General features: G+C 39.3%; 1 protein-coding gene across 5 annotated transcripts in view; it reads left to right on the forward strand.

The window, feature by feature from the left end:
- The first annotated feature begins 592 nt into the window (after positions 1 to 592).
- LOC115445102 (extended synaptotagmin-1) overlaps positions 593 to 18,997 on the forward strand; it is a 28,528-nt gene continuing 10,123 nt past the window's right edge. The window contains exons 1-13 of one of the 5 annotated variants that reach the window (XM_030171197.2): positions 593 to 963; positions 1,907 to 2,008; positions 5,510 to 5,707; positions 6,070 to 6,111; positions 6,287 to 6,427; positions 7,209 to 7,285; positions 9,778 to 9,844; positions 10,238 to 10,383; positions 11,066 to 11,186; positions 11,299 to 11,362; positions 11,607 to 11,713; positions 14,131 to 14,225; positions 15,424 to 15,472. In XM_030171197.2, coding sequence (XP_030027057.2) covers positions 961 to 963; positions 1,907 to 2,008; positions 5,510 to 5,707; positions 6,070 to 6,111; positions 6,287 to 6,427; positions 7,209 to 7,285; positions 9,778 to 9,844; positions 10,238 to 10,383; positions 11,066 to 11,186; positions 11,299 to 11,362; positions 11,607 to 11,713; positions 14,131 to 14,225; positions 15,424 to 15,472 — 1,212 coding nt within the window. In that variant the 5' untranslated portion in view covers positions 593 to 960. Of the gene's footprint in view, positions 964 to 1,044; positions 1,543 to 1,906; positions 2,009 to 5,509; positions 5,708 to 6,069; positions 6,112 to 6,286; positions 6,428 to 7,208; positions 7,286 to 9,777; positions 9,845 to 10,237; positions 10,384 to 11,065; positions 11,187 to 11,298; positions 11,363 to 11,606; positions 11,714 to 13,298; positions 13,385 to 14,130; positions 14,226 to 14,787; positions 14,871 to 15,423; positions 15,473 to 18,997 lie in introns of those variants that run through there. The other 4 variants (XM_030171199.2, XM_030171194.2, XM_030171196.2 and 1 more) reach the window with 4 other exon arrangements.

Below are 18,997 nucleotides of genomic sequence, written 5' to 3' on the forward strand. Positions count from 1 at the left end.
CGTTATACTTTAGCGCGTGCTTTTCAAAAGTGGCTACATGTTGTGTAATATTTTTATTGTTAATTTTAATAAATACACAGTGCTGTTTAAGTAAAATATAGCCTTAGGAACAAGCAATGGCCTGCGTTATTGTGGGGTGCAAATCTCATTCTTCTCGTAAAGAAAATGAAACTGAAATCATCAGCTTCCATCGGTGGTTTGTTTTCTTTAATTGAATCAGAGTATAAAAATTATGTAATAGTATTTTTGTTTTAGGCACGTTTAGTTTTTGTAATTTTATCAATTGCACGCACACACTTTTTATTTTTTTCAATATAGGTCATCCCTAGTTTGATAATGACTATTCTTTTATACTGGTAAGTTTTAGACTTACACTTGTGTTTAGTTTGTTCTTACATTTTGTTTTATATTGTGAAGAGTGCTTACGTTATTTAAGTGCATTAATGGTTACTAAAAGGCTGACATAAAAAATTGCATGGTTTGTTTTCTTTATTTCAGATGGGTTTGTTTCCCTCTATTTCCCAATTCGCCATGCCCTAATTTGGATAAGATTTTTGGTGAATTACGAAAATATGTATTTGCAACCCTGGTAATGTCATAGCCTGTTCGTGAAATTACAGGTTGTCATGTCGAGAACCGAATTGTCAAATTACAACCATTATTGTAGAACTAGTTTATTGGTCTCTGTTGTAGAATGTCTGTAATAAAGTGTTTAGTGCGATATTACTTCGAATATCTTTTTTCATATTAATTTCTTAGCAGTATAATAGTTGATTTATGGCTGTTACAAACTCTGTAAGGAATTCATTGTAATTGATCGATTATTGGCATCAACTTAACCGGCACCTAAATAATTCATACTCGTAAGGAAGTTTATTTTGTATTCAGTTAGTTACGTACCTATGTGTTGTGTTTAGTTTGTTCGTTTGTTCATCGCGGTACGTCACAGAAACGTGCAGTATGGTACGTGATCCCCTATTATTTTAAATTTATGTGGTGGCATGAACGTTTTTTTTATAAAGTAAAGGATCTTTTAGAAAGTCTATAAATAAAGTTGACGTATGTGTATCAGCTTTTGCAATATAGTATATTTGGAATATGTAAATATCGGAGGCAAATGATATTCCTCATACGATATGAAGAATATATATTTAAAAAGTATGTAATTTAATTGTTTTGCCAATTTAACCTCTGAATCTTATATACATAATCCATAGAGTAAGTAATAACTTATTCTATAAATCCTATTTGACGAAAGTAATGGGAGTATTATATATTTACTAGGAAAATATAATTTAACAAGTTTATACTTATTTAGGTATCTGAGCAGATAGAAAATATATTTTATATATACATGTTTAAAAGTAGGTATATTTGTATGAAGTATATAAATGCTAAAAGAAACAAATGTAATAAATTAATTATTTGTGTATTTTATCACCACCACTGCTTAATTTTTGTCACCATTTTTATATGATCATAATTATTGAAAACTTTTTTCCTTATCGTCTCTGGTTCCTGTTATATAACCTTACAACTGAGGTAAGCTTTTGTAAAATTTAAGTTAATAAGCATAGACATTGTTTCATTAAGGTAAAGTACATTTGTATTCTTTAGATAATATTACATTTATTACATAGCTATAATTTTGGGTACTTTTTACAGCATTGCAGTAGCTTAATATCCTTTGTTTTTAAATGTGGAATTTCGAAATACCTTTATGCTTCCAGCCATTAGATGACCATTAACACACATAATGCACAAAATAAAAATAAAATTAAAAAAGCTATTTTTTTTAGTTGATAAATAAATGAACAGTATTAGTAATAGTTTTATTGTGTTTTTTATTTTTGCTGGATAGAGTATACTATTTATTATTAATATTATCAAAATTTCCATCTTGTAGGCGAGTGACAACACCATGGTGTCTGCAAGCAAAACAGCTCTGCCACCCAGCAGTGATGAGACTGTCAGTGTGCTGTCCATGATTTACAGGTTCTTCAAGAAGGTGAGTTATTGTAATTATAGTTAAGATATTATAATCACATACAAGGACTACATTATAAGATATAATATATCCTGCACAATATTTGCAGTGTTATTTTCAAGAATAACACTGCAAATATAATTTTTAATTAATTATTTCCTTTATATACTAAGGAGTAATCACTTAAGGAATATAAAAGATTTATTAACATAATTGTGATGTGTAAGAAGATATGTTATTGCATATTCATTATTTTACTATTTTTTAATACAACCACATCTCTTATGTTATAAGGATTACAAAAACACAAAGACTCTGAACCACTTAAACATACATCCAAAATATAGGATAAATGTTGGCCTCATGGTCACAACTCACACAATAGCTAAATAATTCTGAGGGCTAAGTCCACTATTATACAAGTCTCTTTAATAGTAAGTACTTTTCTAGCCTTTGAATTTATAAATGATTTCCCAAAGTGCCATTCCATATTAAAATTTTCCATGTCAAAAAAAAAATTATGAGTAGGAGAGCCAATTGATATGAGTGCATTGTTCAAACATAACAGGCATTTATGAGTCAGAAGTGACCTTCAAGCAGGCATACACTGTTTGAATGTATAATTAGTAAGAGGTTATTTTTAAACCATAAAAATTAAAAATTCGAATTTCTGTATAGTTTCCTGCCTCATACTATAAACTTTTTAAAATTATCAGATTCTTAACCCTATAATGACTTATTTTTATGTGAATAATATTGAAAACTGGCATGATTGTCACTTGTGCTATTTAGAAGTTGGGATTCCTATGCAGGTATCCAAAGTACATTTATTTTATTTTTTATTATTTGAGAATTGCCAACAAAGTTTATAATAACACAAACATAATAATAACCAGTCTAATTGCAACTACAGGCAACTACAACATGTGTAATTCAATTTTACAATATCACTTCATTAAACATAATTTCAGTATTTTGGTTGTAAGTTCGAGTACCTAATGTAGCGACAATTCAGGTTGTCCGTCTCCGGCTGGCGTAGACATGATTTTGAGTTCGCGAAAGAACGACCCCGCGCAGCTATATAAATGATTGATGATTCCTTCCTAACCGAATTTCGGGCACGGCGGTCAATTTCAACAGAGATGAGTCAGGTACGCAGGAGACATTATAGTGCACAAGTATATGCGCAATACACAGATGCATTCTCTTCTTGACGCTCATAATTCGGTGAGACTACAATTCGACATGACCGGAGTGAGATCAAGAGCAGGACTAACGGCTTCACGTGATTTCGGAAGCACGGGGATATCACATCGCCAACTTCCTGATTTCGGGCTGCGACGGCCTCATTTTTAAGATGGAAAAACCCAATCAGAATTATATTTGGCCTGGTCAAATTAAATTTCTAAGTGATTATTTTAAAAAAATGATAATAACTTCATCAATACGTTTCGGACGTTGCCGACTGCGTCATGCCTACTTACTGACTGAGATCATCTTTAATCTTAAATTCTTCACTTTAACATAGAATATTAATGATATAATAGGATATTATTATCCGCATTTTTTTTCAATACAAAAACAATTGTATAATAATATTTAGTTCATAGTTTTTTAATCTTCATCTATTTGGCAAGTTTAATGTTATAATAATGTTCCTACGTATAATATGGCATAGGAGACTGAGGCCATCCATGCTCTTTGTTCAAAGCTATTTATTGGAAGATATGTCGTCGTTTTATACAATTGACTGATATGAAGAAAATGTTAAAATCGTTTGCATTACTATCCCACCTGTGACATATTGCAATGCATAATTATGAACTATATAACATAATATATATTGTAGGTATGTATAAATGCGTCTGGTTATTGTATTCTATGACTAAGATTTTCTTATCAGCTGCCGGTTAATTACCTCATGATTTGTTAGAAGGTAGTGCCTAACGATCAGAAGCATTTGTTTGCGTACACAACCGGCTCGTGCATGTTAACAGTGACATCATACGTCCTTTATTTATATATACCCTCGGGGCAGGAAACATGTAAATACTCTGTAAAGTACAATATGTGGATGTGTACATTACTATCATTGAGCTACATTTGCTTTGCGATAATGTCACATTATTTTGTTTCCATTTCACGTTTCTTTTAAATATCGTAGCATCTAGAATGGTACAAATTACTTGTTTAGGTACACTAGCTATACTTAACTCTTTATTTGAAGAAATATTCTTTTATCTGGAGTTGTAAAGAAATTGTACCTACTTATAATTTTATAGCTCTGACGCGATGAAGTCATAGCTTTGTAATTTATGTCTTCCGCCATGTATTTCTTTAGTCACAATTAGGGTTGCCAACCGTACTTACTAATAAAGTATTGTACGTTAATTATTTATTTAGCATGATTTGATTCCCTCGGATGATCGATTCCTTTGATGAGTAAGGTTTTTTTTCGTTAAACGGCAGCCAGTAATGGTATAGAAATGGCAGTCAGTATTTAATTAAAGCCTGGTGATATTTTAAAAAAAATGTTTGCATCAATTTTATTTTTATTAACGATTCAATTCGCGTCAGAATTGATGGAGAGAATTTAAATTTTGTGATGAAGAAAACTAAATGACGAGCTTGAAAGAAATAAGTCATCTTTTTTAAATCTGATAATGTTATTTGTTAAAAGTAATGAAAAATATTTTTATAAGTAAAATAATAAAGTAGAATTAATTTATACTTTATTTTAATACCGTGTCCTTTTTTGTACCTTTAGTCACAGCGTAGTCGGGACTAAGTTCTTTTATTGTATTCTCTGAAGATGTTGCAGTAAGAGCAATATTAAGTATCTAAACGAGAACTCGATAGGTGTACCCTGTAAACTTATAAATACTTAATAATTTTTATATTTACATGTTAGTTTTCTATTTTGTACGGGCGAAGTAGATTTCTTTGTGCGGTTTATGCACTAATCTAGGACAAGGTTTTCCACCCTTGCAATGGTATCGGCAGTACCTTTTAACAATATATAACAGATCCCCGTTAATATAATTCGAAAAGTATTAGAGAAAGTATTAGTAAATATTTAGTATTATCTAATGCAAATATAATATAAGTATAGGTACAATTGAGTATATCAAAACATATGAAATCCGAAAGCTACAAACTGATAAACATATTGTTATTAAATAAAAACCATTTTCTAACGCCGTGTAATGTGTTTGTTCTACAACAGATTTGGCACTGAATCGACAGTAGATAATATACGTTTCCCTATTATCGCACGTACTGTTTGACTGGACTTTTATCACGCCTTGAAATCATTTTAGTAATTGCCGTTACGCAACGCCACCTGGATCGATACAGACAAATAGGTTTTAGTTACGGGTCAACGTTTTACATCCTCTCGTGACCTGACCGCCCTTTACATAACAGTGTCCTATTTTTATAAACATGGTTAAGCTATATGAAGACAACGTGGAGCTGACCCCTTATTACCGAAAGTTTTTTACGTTTGATCGGCTATTGCAGGTGTCGATAGTCGGCGTTGTTTATCTGGTGGGGTACATGCAATGGAGCGTGGCGTGGCTCATCGGGCCCGTTATACTGTCGGTGCTGCGGGATCAATGGCGCAAGGAGAACGAGTACCGCCGCAACCTGGCCAAGGTCGCCGCACTCTCCTCAGAGAAAGATGTAGTGCTCGCGCGGCTTAATGACCTGCCGGCTTGGGTAAGGACATGTGTAACATACCTTAATGCTAAATAACGTTTTGTTTGGATTGAAACTGCATATTTGTAGGAAATGTTTACGTTTGTATATTTGTTAGATGAACTTCCTTGTCATAATAATTTTATTACAATAGCATAATTATAATGTTTAACAATAAATAGGAGGATGAAAAATTTACAAGTTTACCACAGGTGTAGAGTGTAATAAGTTTAAAAACCTTTACTATACTTGTATTTGATATGCACATACAAAGTTGTTCCGTTCAGTGATTCTTATTTTTTGTTGCCTGCTGTATCTAATGGAACGATGACTGTAAAACTGACAAAGACTAGAACGCAGTAAGAGTGTCTTTTTTCAAACAGGTCTTTTTCCCGGACGTGGAGCGTGCAGAATGGTTAAACAGGGTAAGTGCAAATATCATAAAATTGCTACCAACCTACACGGCTTAGTAGAGTAAAAAATAGCCGTTTCCCACGTACTGGTCCGCTCGAGCTTCAAGGTTACATATTTGTAACTCGCACACTGGCTCCATTATTCAATTCCGTGGAGGTAATAAATTGAGATGAATTTTTATCGCAGATCCTCCTTCAAGTGTGGCCGAACGTGAACCATTTTGCGAAGAATCTTCTGAAGGAATCCATCGAGCCGGCTGTTGCGGAGAGTCTGGCCAATTTCAAACTCAATGGGTTTAAATTTGAGCGCATGATTCTCGGAACTATTGTGAGTATGCTAATGTGGGATAGTCATTTTTAAATTTTTTGTATTAAGTACTTACTTTAAAAGAAATAACGGTAGCGAAGAGTGACACTTTTCAAAGGGGAAGGCGAGACAACAATTTTTTTGCTCAGTTACCACAATGCCGCGCGGTAATCGGTAAAGATTAAATCGTATTACCTACTAGATGTCAATAGTCACATTCCAGACCGAATTTCAACTGAGCCTAGAATTGGTTTCGTTGATCAGAAACTAAGAAAGGTTGTCGGACCTACACCATCCAGTGATAAAAATATTTGCTTTATTACTGACAAACATTTTTATCTTGGTGCAGGAAACTAACCTGCCGCTTCTTATTTCGTAGTCTTACCTACTTAGAACATGAATATTAAAAATTGCATCAGTACCCTAACGAAGCATTGAAGACATTCAAATGAATCAAATAGAATGATTAAACAGTTTTATTGGAATGTGGATAGTAAGCATATATTTTTTTCAATTGACTCAGTGTTCGGCGATATTGCGTTAAATTAGATCACTCTGTGTATGTGTATTAGCAATGAAGGTAACTATATAATTGCATCCGTACATTTACTATGAACCTATTTAATTAAGATTGCATGTCGACTGTACCTGGATAGTGGCATCATATGTAAAAAGAACTCTTGCGAAAATTGTATCCATTTGTGACAGTAAATATTATTTTACGAGGAGACATTTGATGCGGCCGTTACGTTGTTAGTGGGCGCAGTAATGTGACGACGCTAAACACTGTTATTGCCCGCAGGCGCCGCGCGTCGGCGGAGTCAAAGTCTACGATAAGAATCTGTCGAGGAATGAAATCATCATGGACATCGATCTATTGTGAGTTTATTAAATTACTAGCTTTTGCCCGCGGCTCCGCCCGCGTTATAAAGTTTTTCGGGCTAAAGTTTTCCGTTATAAAAGTCACGCTATATATTTTCCCGGGAGCCTATGTTCTTCCCAGGGTCTCAAACTGTCTCCATACCAAATGTTATCCTAATACGTTGGGTAGTTTTTGAGTTTAACACGTTCGGGCAGACCGATGCAGCGGGGGACTTTGTTTTATGATATATTTTTGTAGAACTTTTTAAGAGGAACAATCCCGTCATACATTATTGTTGCATAACTTTAACCGTTTACGCAGCGCACGCAACAGAAGCTCTCAAAACTAATAAATTGTCCCCGTTTTTGCATCATGTTTCATTACTGCTCCGCTCCTATTGGTCATAGCGTGACGATATATAACCTATAGCACTCCAGGAACAAACGGCTATCCAACACAAAAATATTTTTTCAGTTCGAACCTGTAGTTCCTGAGATTAGCGATTACTGCTCCGCTCCTATTGGGCATAGCGTGATGATATATATAGCCTATAGCATTCCAGGAACAAAGGGCTATCCAACACAAAAAGAATTATTCAGTTCAAACTCCTAGTTTCTGAGATTAGCCATTACTGCTCTGCTCTTATTGGTCATAGCGTGATGATATATAGCCTATAGCACTTAACGAACAAAGGGCTATCCAACACAAAAAGAATTATTCAGTTTAAACTCCTAGTTTCTGAGATTAGCCATTACTGCTCTGCTCCTATTGGTCATAGCGTGATGATATATAGCCTATAGCACTCCACGAACAAAGGGCTATCCAACGCAAAAATAATTTTTCAGTTCGGACCTGTAGTTCCTGAGATTAGCGATTACTGCTCCGCTCCTATTGGGCATAGCGTGATGATATATATAGCCTATAGCATTCCAGGAACAAAGGGCTATCCAACACAAAAAGAATTATTCAGTTCAAACTCCTAGTTTCTGAGATTAGCCATTACTGCTCTGCTCCTATTGGTCATAGCGTGATGATATATAGCCTATAGCACTTAACGAACAAAGGGCTATCCAACACAAAAAGAATTATTCAGTTCAAACTCCTAGTTTCTGAGATTAGCCATTACTGCTCTGCTCCTATTGGTCATAGCGTGATGATATATAGCCTATAGCACTTCACGAACAAAGGTCTATCCAATACAAAATGATTTTTTTGTTTCGAACCGGTAGTTCCTGAGATTAGCCATTACTGCTCTGCTCCTATTGGGTATAGCGTGATGATATATAGCCTATAGCACTCCACAAACAAAGGGCTATCCAACGCAAAAATAATTTTTCAGTTCGGACCTGTAGTTCCTGAGATTAGCGATTACTGCTCCGCTCCTATTGGGCATAACGTGATGATATATATAGCCTATAGCATTCCAGGAACAAAGGGCTATCCAACACAAAAGAATTATTCAGTTCAAACTCCTAGTTTCTGAGATTAGCCATTACTGCTCTGCTCCTATTGGTCATAGCGTGATGATATATAGCCTATAGCACTTAACGAACAAAGGGCTATCCAACACAAAAAGAATTATTCAGTTCAAACTCCTAGTTTCTGAGATTAGCCATTACTGCTCTGCTCCTATTGGGTGTAGCGTGATGATATATAGCCTACAGCACTCCACGCACTAAAGGCTATCCAAAGCAAAAATAATTTTTCAGTTTGGACCAGTAGTTCCTGAGATTAGCGATTACTGCTCCGCTCCTATTGGGCATAACGTGATGATATATATAGCCTATAGCATTCCAGGAACAAAGGGCTATCCAACACAAAAAGAATTATTCAGTTCAAACTCCTAGTTTCTGAGATTAGCCATTACTGCTCTGCTCCTATTGGTCATAGCGTGATGATATATAGCCTATAGCACTTAACGAACAAAGGGCTATCCAACACAAAAAGAATTATTCAGTTCAAACTCCTAGTTTCTGAGATTAGCCATTACTGCTCTGCTCCTATTGGGTGTAGCGTGATGATATATAGCCTACAGCACTCCACGCACTAAAGGCTATCCAAAGCAAAAATAATTTTTCAGTTTGGACCAGTAGTTCCTGAGATTAGCCATTACTGCTCCGCTCCTATTGGGTATAGCGTGATGATATATAGCCTATAGCACTCCACGAACAAAGGGCTATCCAACGCAAAAAGAATTTTTCAGTTTGGACCGGTAGTTCCTGAGATTAGCGCGTTCAAACAAACAAACAAACAAACAAACAAACTCTTCAGCTTTATATAATAGTATAGATTAAAAATAGAAAATTCAAAATGCTTAACTACATATTTACTTTCTTTGCACAATTTGTTTACTTTCTTCAGAGGTTTCTACGGTTAAAATTATTATCATAATATTTTTTTCTATTCATTCATTTTGCATAGCGTTCATTGGTCAGATGCTAGAAATAACAACACGAATTCAACAATGTGTGGAATGATAATTATTAATTAGTGTAAAATGTTATTTTAGCTACGCGGGCGATTGCGACATCTCTTTCGTCCTCCAACGAATCCGAGGAGGCATCAAGGATTTACAGGTAATATTAATTGAATAATGATATTTACCACATATCACTTTCTTACATAACGAAAATTGTAAGTTTATCGGCTGATTTTAAAACGATGCTAACTGCTTCGGATCTACAGCAAAATGAAATAATATAGTAAAGAAGAATAAAGTTTGTTCGACATGCTTTAACTGACTATTTAGCACGATTGGTTTATTTTTGGCAACGATGCGTAGTTTTATTAGCAATTGTGGTCGTTTATTAAAATCAAGCGTAAATGTTATATTTTGGTTTTACGGGCTTGAATGAGAGTATTTTATTATAATTGTATTCAAAATCGGATTCGTGAGTAATTTTGTCGTGTGGATTAATGCTGTGGTTGGCTGCAGACAAGCTAACCCATGTTTGTGTTTGGTGTCGCAGATCCACGGCATGGTGCGCGTGGTGATGAAGCCGCTGATCACCAAGATGCCGTTGGTTGGTGGGCTGCAGGTGTTCTTCCTCAACAATCCATCCATCGACTTCAACCTGGTCGGCGCCGCTGACATCCTCGACATGCCTGGTTTCAGGTACACTCATCAAGTTAATTATAGCCCTTTTTTTACTATTTTGCGGTAGGAATATTCTTAAATCATTCTGTAGTAATCAATATTCAATATGAGTAATATTCTTTACATTTTTTTAAAATACTTCCAGTATCTTCAAATTGTCAACAGGTTTCGTAAAATGCAAGTTTTATTTTATCTATGAGCTATCTTTTTCCCGCAGCTCCGCCCGCGTGCTAAATTTTTTCAGGATAAAGCTTTCCGGGATAAAAGGGATAGAAAATCATCGAAATCTGTTCAATAGCTTTTGAGTCCATCGCGTTCAGAGAGGCAGGCAGATGCGGCGGGGACCTTTGTTTACATCTTTTAGAACTTTTTAAGAGAAACAATCCCGCCATACTTGATTGTTGCATAATTTTAACCGTTTACACGACATATGCAGCGGTAACTATCGACAGAAATGAATTTTCCTCATTTTTGCAACATTTTTCATTGATGCTCCGCTCCTATTGGTCACCGCATGATGTTATACAGCCTATTGCCTTCGTCGATAAATGGGCAATCCCACATTGAAAGAATTATTCAATTCGTACCAATAGATAATAATTATAGAAGAATATTAGCGCGTTCAAACAAATAAACTACCTCTTCAGCTTTATATAATAGTATAGAAGTATAGATAATAATAGTTATTACGTCTTTTTAGTGACATACTTCGTCGATGCATCGTGGAACAAGTGGCAAGGATGATGGTGCTGCCCAACAAATTGCCCATCAAGTTGAGCGACGAAATACCGACCGTTGATCTGCGCATGCCCGAGCCTGAGGTAAGATTTGTTTGGCTATTTGTTAATTATTATTATTATAGACATTGAATATAATTTAATGCAGGAAAGTTTTAATATAGATAACGATGATTGTTTATTTATGTGTTCGCAGGGCGTACTTCGTATTCATTTAGTCCAAGCCCAGAATCTCATGAAAAAAGATGTTTCTATGTTAGGTAAGTGATTTCCTTAGCTCTACTGCCCACTTGTGTGCTCCTAGGCGCATAATAGTTTGACTCAATTATTAAGGCGTGTATGTATATTATGTAGGGCTTCTAAATAAATATAGTCTAAATAAAAGTAGATAAATTAACTTCTCCATGAGGAGCATTCTTGTCTTTTGAAGTACCTAAATTCACTACCCGGAGCAAATTAATAACCGTGTGTATAATGATTAAATGAATCGTGTTTGGTCTCCAGGTAAGGGTAAGTCGGATCCGTACGCAATAATCACGGTGGGCGCGCAGCAGTGGAAGACGAAGCACATCGACAACAACGTGAACCCGCGCTGGGACTACTGGTGCGAGGTGAGATAACACTCCCTCCTTCCCCTCTCTCAGCTCTCCTCCCTTCTCTAGCACCGGTTAAGGGCACTTAGTTTCTTTTTATCTATTTTTTACCTTAACTTATTTCTGTCGCTTAATTTACCTCATTTTAGTGGATTTTTTTCTGTGGGAAAACAAATTTCATATAAGTTTTAAAAAAATTACCCACAACGCTATTGTAGAAGCTGTAAATTATGAGGTAACCTAAGCATTTTTTAATTATTATAACTGTTTGCTTAGTGGACACTTACTATTTATAGTTTTATTTCTGTAGACATATTTCCTTATCTAATTAATCCATCTGGATACTGGTAAGTGTTTGAATCGTAAGCTCATTTCTGATACGCCAAATTGCAGAATTATTCGCGCGAGCCGTACTGGCTATGGCTTTGCATAATCGATCATCACACGTTCAGGACCAAACATCAAACGCTTACATTTTATTGTTATCAAGTCACCCGGAACTTGCTAACAAATTGTAAATAACCAGTTCAGTAATCTAACAATTATTATTCTTCTTGAAACCATATTTCGACGTACGTACGAGCCTAAAACATCACCAAAAGTTGTCAAAAAGTAATTATTATTTTTAAAGTTTCATCATTTCTATTTCCAATGAATGCATTTGAAATGATCCCTACGTTGCGATAATGCAGTTACATGTCCCGTCTCGATCATTTTATCAGGAATGAGCATGAGCATTCAAACATATGTAAGCTTTATAAATGAATGCTTACCATTCTGCTCATTGTAGTGTAGTTTTCACTGTATCATTACAGTTTTTCGATTTGAAGGTAACAAGTTTGATGTTTCTCTTAATAATAGAATGGTAAGCATATTTTATACTATAAGGTGACTGGTTGAATGACGAATATATTTTAAAAAGGAAAAAGTAGTACTTTATATTATTTATCCATCAAAGGAATTCTAGATGGTTACTATATATAACGCTTAATATTGCCGTAGATGTAATGTTTGTCGACTCCGCTTTATTCCATTCGATATGTCCACTGACCTCGTAATTATACCGACGACGCGTTTTCTAAGATTAATTTGTACGCACGCTTGTAAAGATCGTAGTTCGTACTAGTGTAATTATGAATGTGTAAAGTGACTACACTTTGATGATTCAATTACTCTATTTTATCATATTTCCTATTATATGCGACAACTTTTTATGTATTTGCTTATTCTATGTAAGCCAATTTTGATATGAATATAAAAATGTTCATTTTATACCGGTCACCTTGTGTATCGTTACGTATGTATATAAATACTAGTTAATTAATTATGGGTATTAAACGTAGTCTAAAAACGTCTCATATATCCAATGTAACTTATTGCCTATTTTTATCTATCGATTTATAATAATCTTTTCAAAATTCAAAATTTAATATTTTTGATTAACAAAGACATTTTTGGTGGTTTGGTGTTACTTTTTTTTTACTGCGCTTTTCGGGTTGTTTCGCATATAAAGTAAATGATTAAAAGTAAGTAAGTAGATGTGAATAAGATTTTGTTTTCCCCACTTATGTTTGCGTCGGACCGCGCCCGTTTGGTACAAAAGGCGCGTATAATGTACTCCCTCGGTCAGACCTTGGATATAGAGGTGTTCGACAAGGACGAAGGCAACGACGATGACAAGCTTGGCAAGTAAGTGGCAACACCGGCGACGGTAGCGGGCGTGGGCGGCGGCGGGACTGGCCTCTAGACAACGCTTTGCGCACTAGCTAGCCCTTAATGTATTCACAACGCGAGTCTTCCGGTCGCATCGTGAAACGAAAATAGCTTCACTGGCGACACGAGGGCTCATAGCTAAGCTTAGCTTGTAGTAACATTTAACAATATGTAATATTAAGCAGAGAGAAACGAGAGATTTGTAGTAAAAAAATACGAGCTAATGTATTTCTGTTCTATTTGGTTTTTGTATTGTTACAACACGAACTACTCTCGTTTTTTTCTGATATGCTTTACCGCATACATACGTTAGATGCTGATAGCAAATAAGTACAACAGGTGAAGGCGAAGGTAAGTTTACCATCTCCTAAATACATACGTTACTATCTATTAGAATTTTAAACGACCAACTGTCTTTCTTCAATATATACTATACTATTATAGTCTTTTTTCCTCTATTACAATACTATCTTATTATATAAAGCACTCTTTCCATATTATTATTTATAGAATCAATCTTTATTAATTAGGTTCTTTAACCTAAGAATTACCACGGAATTAATTCATTATCTGAGGTCTAAAACTAGAAATGATAATAATGTGGACTTTATTATTTTAGTGTTAATTTATATGATGTATAAGATTGTAGGTTTGGGCGGATGGTTATAGTTAATCTGTAAAAGTAAAAACTAATGTTGTCATGTTGCGATGTTTGTCCCAAGGCGATAATAAGTTCACAGAAGAGCCAAGTGCTGCAGTGCGAGCTGTGGGACTGGGACCCAGGGATGGGCATTCAGAACGATGATTATCTCGGCAGGTCCGTCTCAGACGCTACTAGTGCTTTGCCATATTACCGACATGTCATTGCAGCGTTTTTATTTTGTTGTCACCTTGTTTCTTATTATTTTGTTGTTATTATGCGACGTAGAAAAAAACGTAATTTGTTTTTATTACTATGTTTTTTGTGAAGTGAAGACATTGCCTTAGTTCATAACAACCATGTAAAGTAATAACGGCATCGATAATAAGAATTACATGCGTGACCTTATAATGTTTTGTGTTTTTGGGTGTAATATTTTTTTACTTTTTTGTATTTTCTAAAACCTTAGTAGGGTACTCTCTCTGTATAATTGGAAGTATGTATTTTTAATATAAGTCCTAGAATATTTCACCAAATCTAATATATTTTAGTGTAATATTTTTTTAATATACACGTCAATGTGTGAAATCTACTAACAAATCCACACCTAGCTTACTCAACAAATTGTACAGCAAGCCTGAACAATATTAATTGTGTTTAAATATACAACTAAAAGGGGTATAAAATAGCTTCAATGTATACGTATGTGTATTATATGTAATGTGGTGGGTTGTGACAGTCGATGCTCCGAAGCAGCGCGACCACCGCTGTCATCAAGATATACGACTGGGACCGAGCCGGCAGGGACGAAAAACTCGGAAGGTCGGTCTCAGACCAACCGTAGTTGATATCTTATGCATACGACGAATGTCTATTCATCCTTTCACTAACAACCAGTACGTGCCACGGGCCTTTTCACCGTTAGCCAACTAGCGATCGCACCTTGTAAGAGTCTGCAAACTCAACCAAAACTAATATTAGCAAACAAAATATGAATTGTATTCGAAAAATTCGTTCTTTGTATTGGATCACTCAATCACGCACATCTTGCACTAAGGAGTAATTGAACGTTTATGGTATATATTATATTTATAACAAAGGGATATAATATCGCCGCTCCAGCTATAACTTAGATCCCTACTAATGGAATAGAATCACAATTTTTTATTAACACTTACAAGCTTTCATTTAAAACCTTTTAATAGAATCTAGCTTCCATAAAACTAATATGTATGTAAATATTTTTCATTGTTTTACTACACTAACACTGTGTGTGACGAGGGGCTTGACGTGTATCAAGGCAACCACAAGCAATCACAGCGCATGCGCAGATCTTACCGTATGCATTTGTTATTATTAAATATTTGTATTGCAGATGCTCGTTGGACATCTCGCAAGTTGTACGCTTCGGTCGTTTGGACACGGTAAGTTATTATATTAAGGTTTGCCAACTACTAGTCACCTCTCCTGTTACTTGAACGGTTTATAGCAGAGCGGGGCTGGACGCGTTAATATTCGTTGCAAGCTTATCCTAAAATCGTGTTAGTTCATTCAACAACTCCTGTTACAACTTCTAAATTCATCATCAACTTATATTTTAGCCTTCTTCTGGTCATATGCCTACTGGCATATGTGCCATTTCATCCAGTCTTCGACCTGTCACATCCAGTTTCTGTCAGCCACCTTTCAGTCAGCAAATCGTCAGTCCACCTAGTCCTACATTACGCTTGTAGACTCGTGATCTTCACTCAAGAACTCTTTCGCCCTAGCAGTTGTCGGTTCTTCGACACATATGACCAGTGCACTGCCACTTCAGCTCAATAATCCTGGGTGCTATGTCGGTGACTTGGGTTCTCTGCCGAAAGACCTCGTTACGAAATTTACCTAAGAGTAACTCCGAGTAGAGCACGTTTTATAACTCGCTGTCCGACTTTAAACTGGTGGACCAGCCGTAGAGTTCTAAGTTCTTTTCTTAACCTCCTTCTCAAAATTATTCCTTACTATTTGCAGAATCTGCTTAAGGTAATGTAATATAAGGAGACAACTTCTAGGAGGTGGCCCATTGACAATCGATCTAGGTGGTCATTGATCATAACTTTGGTTTTATTGAAGTTCATTGTAAGACCTTTTCGTTGTTAGACTAATGCTAAGCCGTTCAGCATCTGTTGCAGCTTCTCTAACGTACCTTTTTTTTTTTTTTTGGTTTCGCGGAGAAAGTCCCTTATTACTACCGCCCAGCCTTCGTGGGGGGCGACTGAGCGGTTATGCTGGGGTAACCGTGCCTTACGGCCCGGCGTTGAGCCGCCCGGATTTGATGGTGACCTTCGGGCGACCGCCGGGCCGAGTCCCTAACCCTATATACAACTTAACCTATGCACGGCCTACCAGCTAAAACTCCGCGGTGGCCCTCTTCGGCGCATTAGGGACGGCCGCGGGCTTCCTCTGACGTTGAAGTGTCTAGTCTGCGACCGCAGCCGCCCCTGCGCGGTGCCGCCTTGCGGCCCGTCTCCTATGGGGGGGGCTCAGAAGCCCGCACACCGAAGGACGCCCTCGGCGTCTACGGCAGTGTGAGGCCAACAGCACACTGCCGTCCATCCCGGGGGTCAACCGAAAGATGTGCAAAAATGCACAAAAATGCACTAGGGCGGACAGCCCCCTGCTGCCCGCCGACGACCCCTTCGTGGCCCCTATTAGTCGCCTCTTACGACAGGCAGGGGATACCGTGGTGGAATTCTCCAAATGCCCCCATTCCACAGGGCGGGAGACGCCGGTCAGTCGTCCACCCGGCGCCTCCTTCGTCTCCTCTGACGGCGGGAGGGATCGGCCCGTTCCCGATCCCTCTCGGCACTCTCCTTCTGCGAGAGGACCACCTCGCAGAAGTGGGCCACCGCACGCCAGAGCCTCCCGACTGCCGACCATGGAAGCGACCACGGCCGGCAGCGAGAGATCTCCTCCGACGACTGAAACGAGAGCGCTGCGCTCCTCGTCCCAGGCTGGGCAGGACTCCAACGTGTGTTGGGCCGTATCCTGCGGGCAGTTGTCACAATGGTGACACACGGCGCTTACTTCCTTTCGTACTATTTCACACAGGTACTCACCGAAGCAACCATGCCCGGTGAGCACCTGCGTCAGGCGAAATGTCGCCACGCCGTGGCGCCTGTCCAGCCACTGTGCAAAGACAGGACGCACTGCCGCGACGGCCCTAAGCCCCGCTGACGGGGCCTCCAGCCTGAAACGCCACTCCTCCACGGCGGCTCGCCGTAAGGAGGCCCTTTTGGCCTCCACCTCCTTCGGGGCCGGACGCTGCCCGTTCCTGAACGCCTCCTCCCTCCAGTGGAAAGTGTCAGAGAGAGATTTGGCGTCCAGATCCCAGGGCAGGAATCCGGCCAAAACACAAGCCGCCTCGTACGAGACCGTGCGGTACGCCCGTATGGCCCGCTGCGCAACGATTCGTTGCGGGCCCCGCAGGAGGGCGACAGAACGCCGCCCCAGGGCGTCAGCCCAGACCGGGCTGCCGTACAGTGCCATGGACCGCACGACCCCGTGGTACAACCTTCGGCAAGGGATACCAGGACCTTCCAGGTTGGGCAGCAGGCTGGAAAGAGCGCCCGCTGCCCGGGACAACTTCGTCCTTAACTTCTCGAAATGGGCGCGGAATTCCCACCGGCTATCCAAGATCAGACCTAAATACTTCATACTTTTGCCGATGGGAATCCGCACCCCCTCAACCACGATGTGGGCACCGGCCGGTGGCCCCCGCCGAGGCCCGTGGAAACAAATGGCCTCGGTCTTCTCGAGGGCCACCTTCAAACCTAAACGTCGGATCCGACTCACTACGTCGCCGGTGCCCACCGCCGCCAGGGCCGCGGCGTCCTGGAAGGTCTTGGACGTGGCAGTGACTAGCGTATCATCCGCATAGCACGTCACGCCGACGCCCCAGAGATTGGCACCACGGAGCACCCAGTCGTACCCGATGTTCCACAAGAGAGGGCCCAGAACCGACCCCTGTGGGACACCGCACGACATCGCTCTACGGTGCCACCCGTCGGCGCCCGGATACACCACGTACCTGTCAGAAAGGTACGCGTGCACCAGACGCCTGATATAGGGTGGCACCACGTGGTACCGCAGTGCTTCATTGATACATGGCCAGGGGAGCGAATTAAACGCGTTAGAAATATCTAAAGATACTGCAATCACAATTTTACCCCTGGCCACTGCTTCCTCCGCCTGCGACTTGACCCGCAGAATCGCGTGGACGGTAGAGCGTCCACCACGAAATCCAAACTGGTTGTCGGCCAAGTTGGGACCGACCCTCTCGAGGTGCTCGACAAGGCGCGCGTGTAGAATGCGCTCAAAAAGTTTGGCAACCTCGTCGAGCAGCACGATGGGCCGGTAGGCCGACGGCGACTCTGCGGGTCTCCCTTCCTTCTTGAGCAGGACGAGCTTCCCGGTTTTCCAGCGCGCCGGGAAGACGCCCTGTGCCATACAGGCGGAGAAAAGGCTGCGGAGCCGCGGCCCCAGGTACTCGAGGGCTAGCACCCAGGCTTTCCCGGGGATGTCGTCGAGTCCCGGGGCGGTGTTCTTGCCCCGCAGCCGGAACACTGCCGCCCGCATTTCCGCGGGCGAAACCTCCGGAATATCCCTTGCCGATAACTCTAACGACGAAGACGCCACTTCCGGTGGCGCCATCGGTGGAGGAGTGGTATCCTCGATGGCCGGGAACAAGGTCGCGACGACGTTGGCCAGAAGTTCTGGCCGGAGACTCTGCGACAGCGGGGGCGCCGTTGGACGAAGCTTATTCATTACTAATTTGTAGGGGCGCCCCCAAGGGTCCACGTCGAGAGTCTCCAAAAACTCCTTGCGTGCCGCGACCTTGGCCCTATGCACGGCCACCCGCAGCACTCTCTTCGCTTCCTTGTAGAGGCCGTAAAGCTGCCGCTCTTGGT

The sequence above is a fragment of the Manduca sexta genome, chromosome 28 (genome assembly GCF_014839805.1).
Source record: "Manduca sexta isolate Smith_Timp_Sample1 chromosome 28, JHU_Msex_v1.0, whole genome shotgun sequence".
NCBI lineage: Eukaryota > Metazoa > Arthropoda > Insecta > Lepidoptera > Sphingidae > Manduca > Manduca sexta.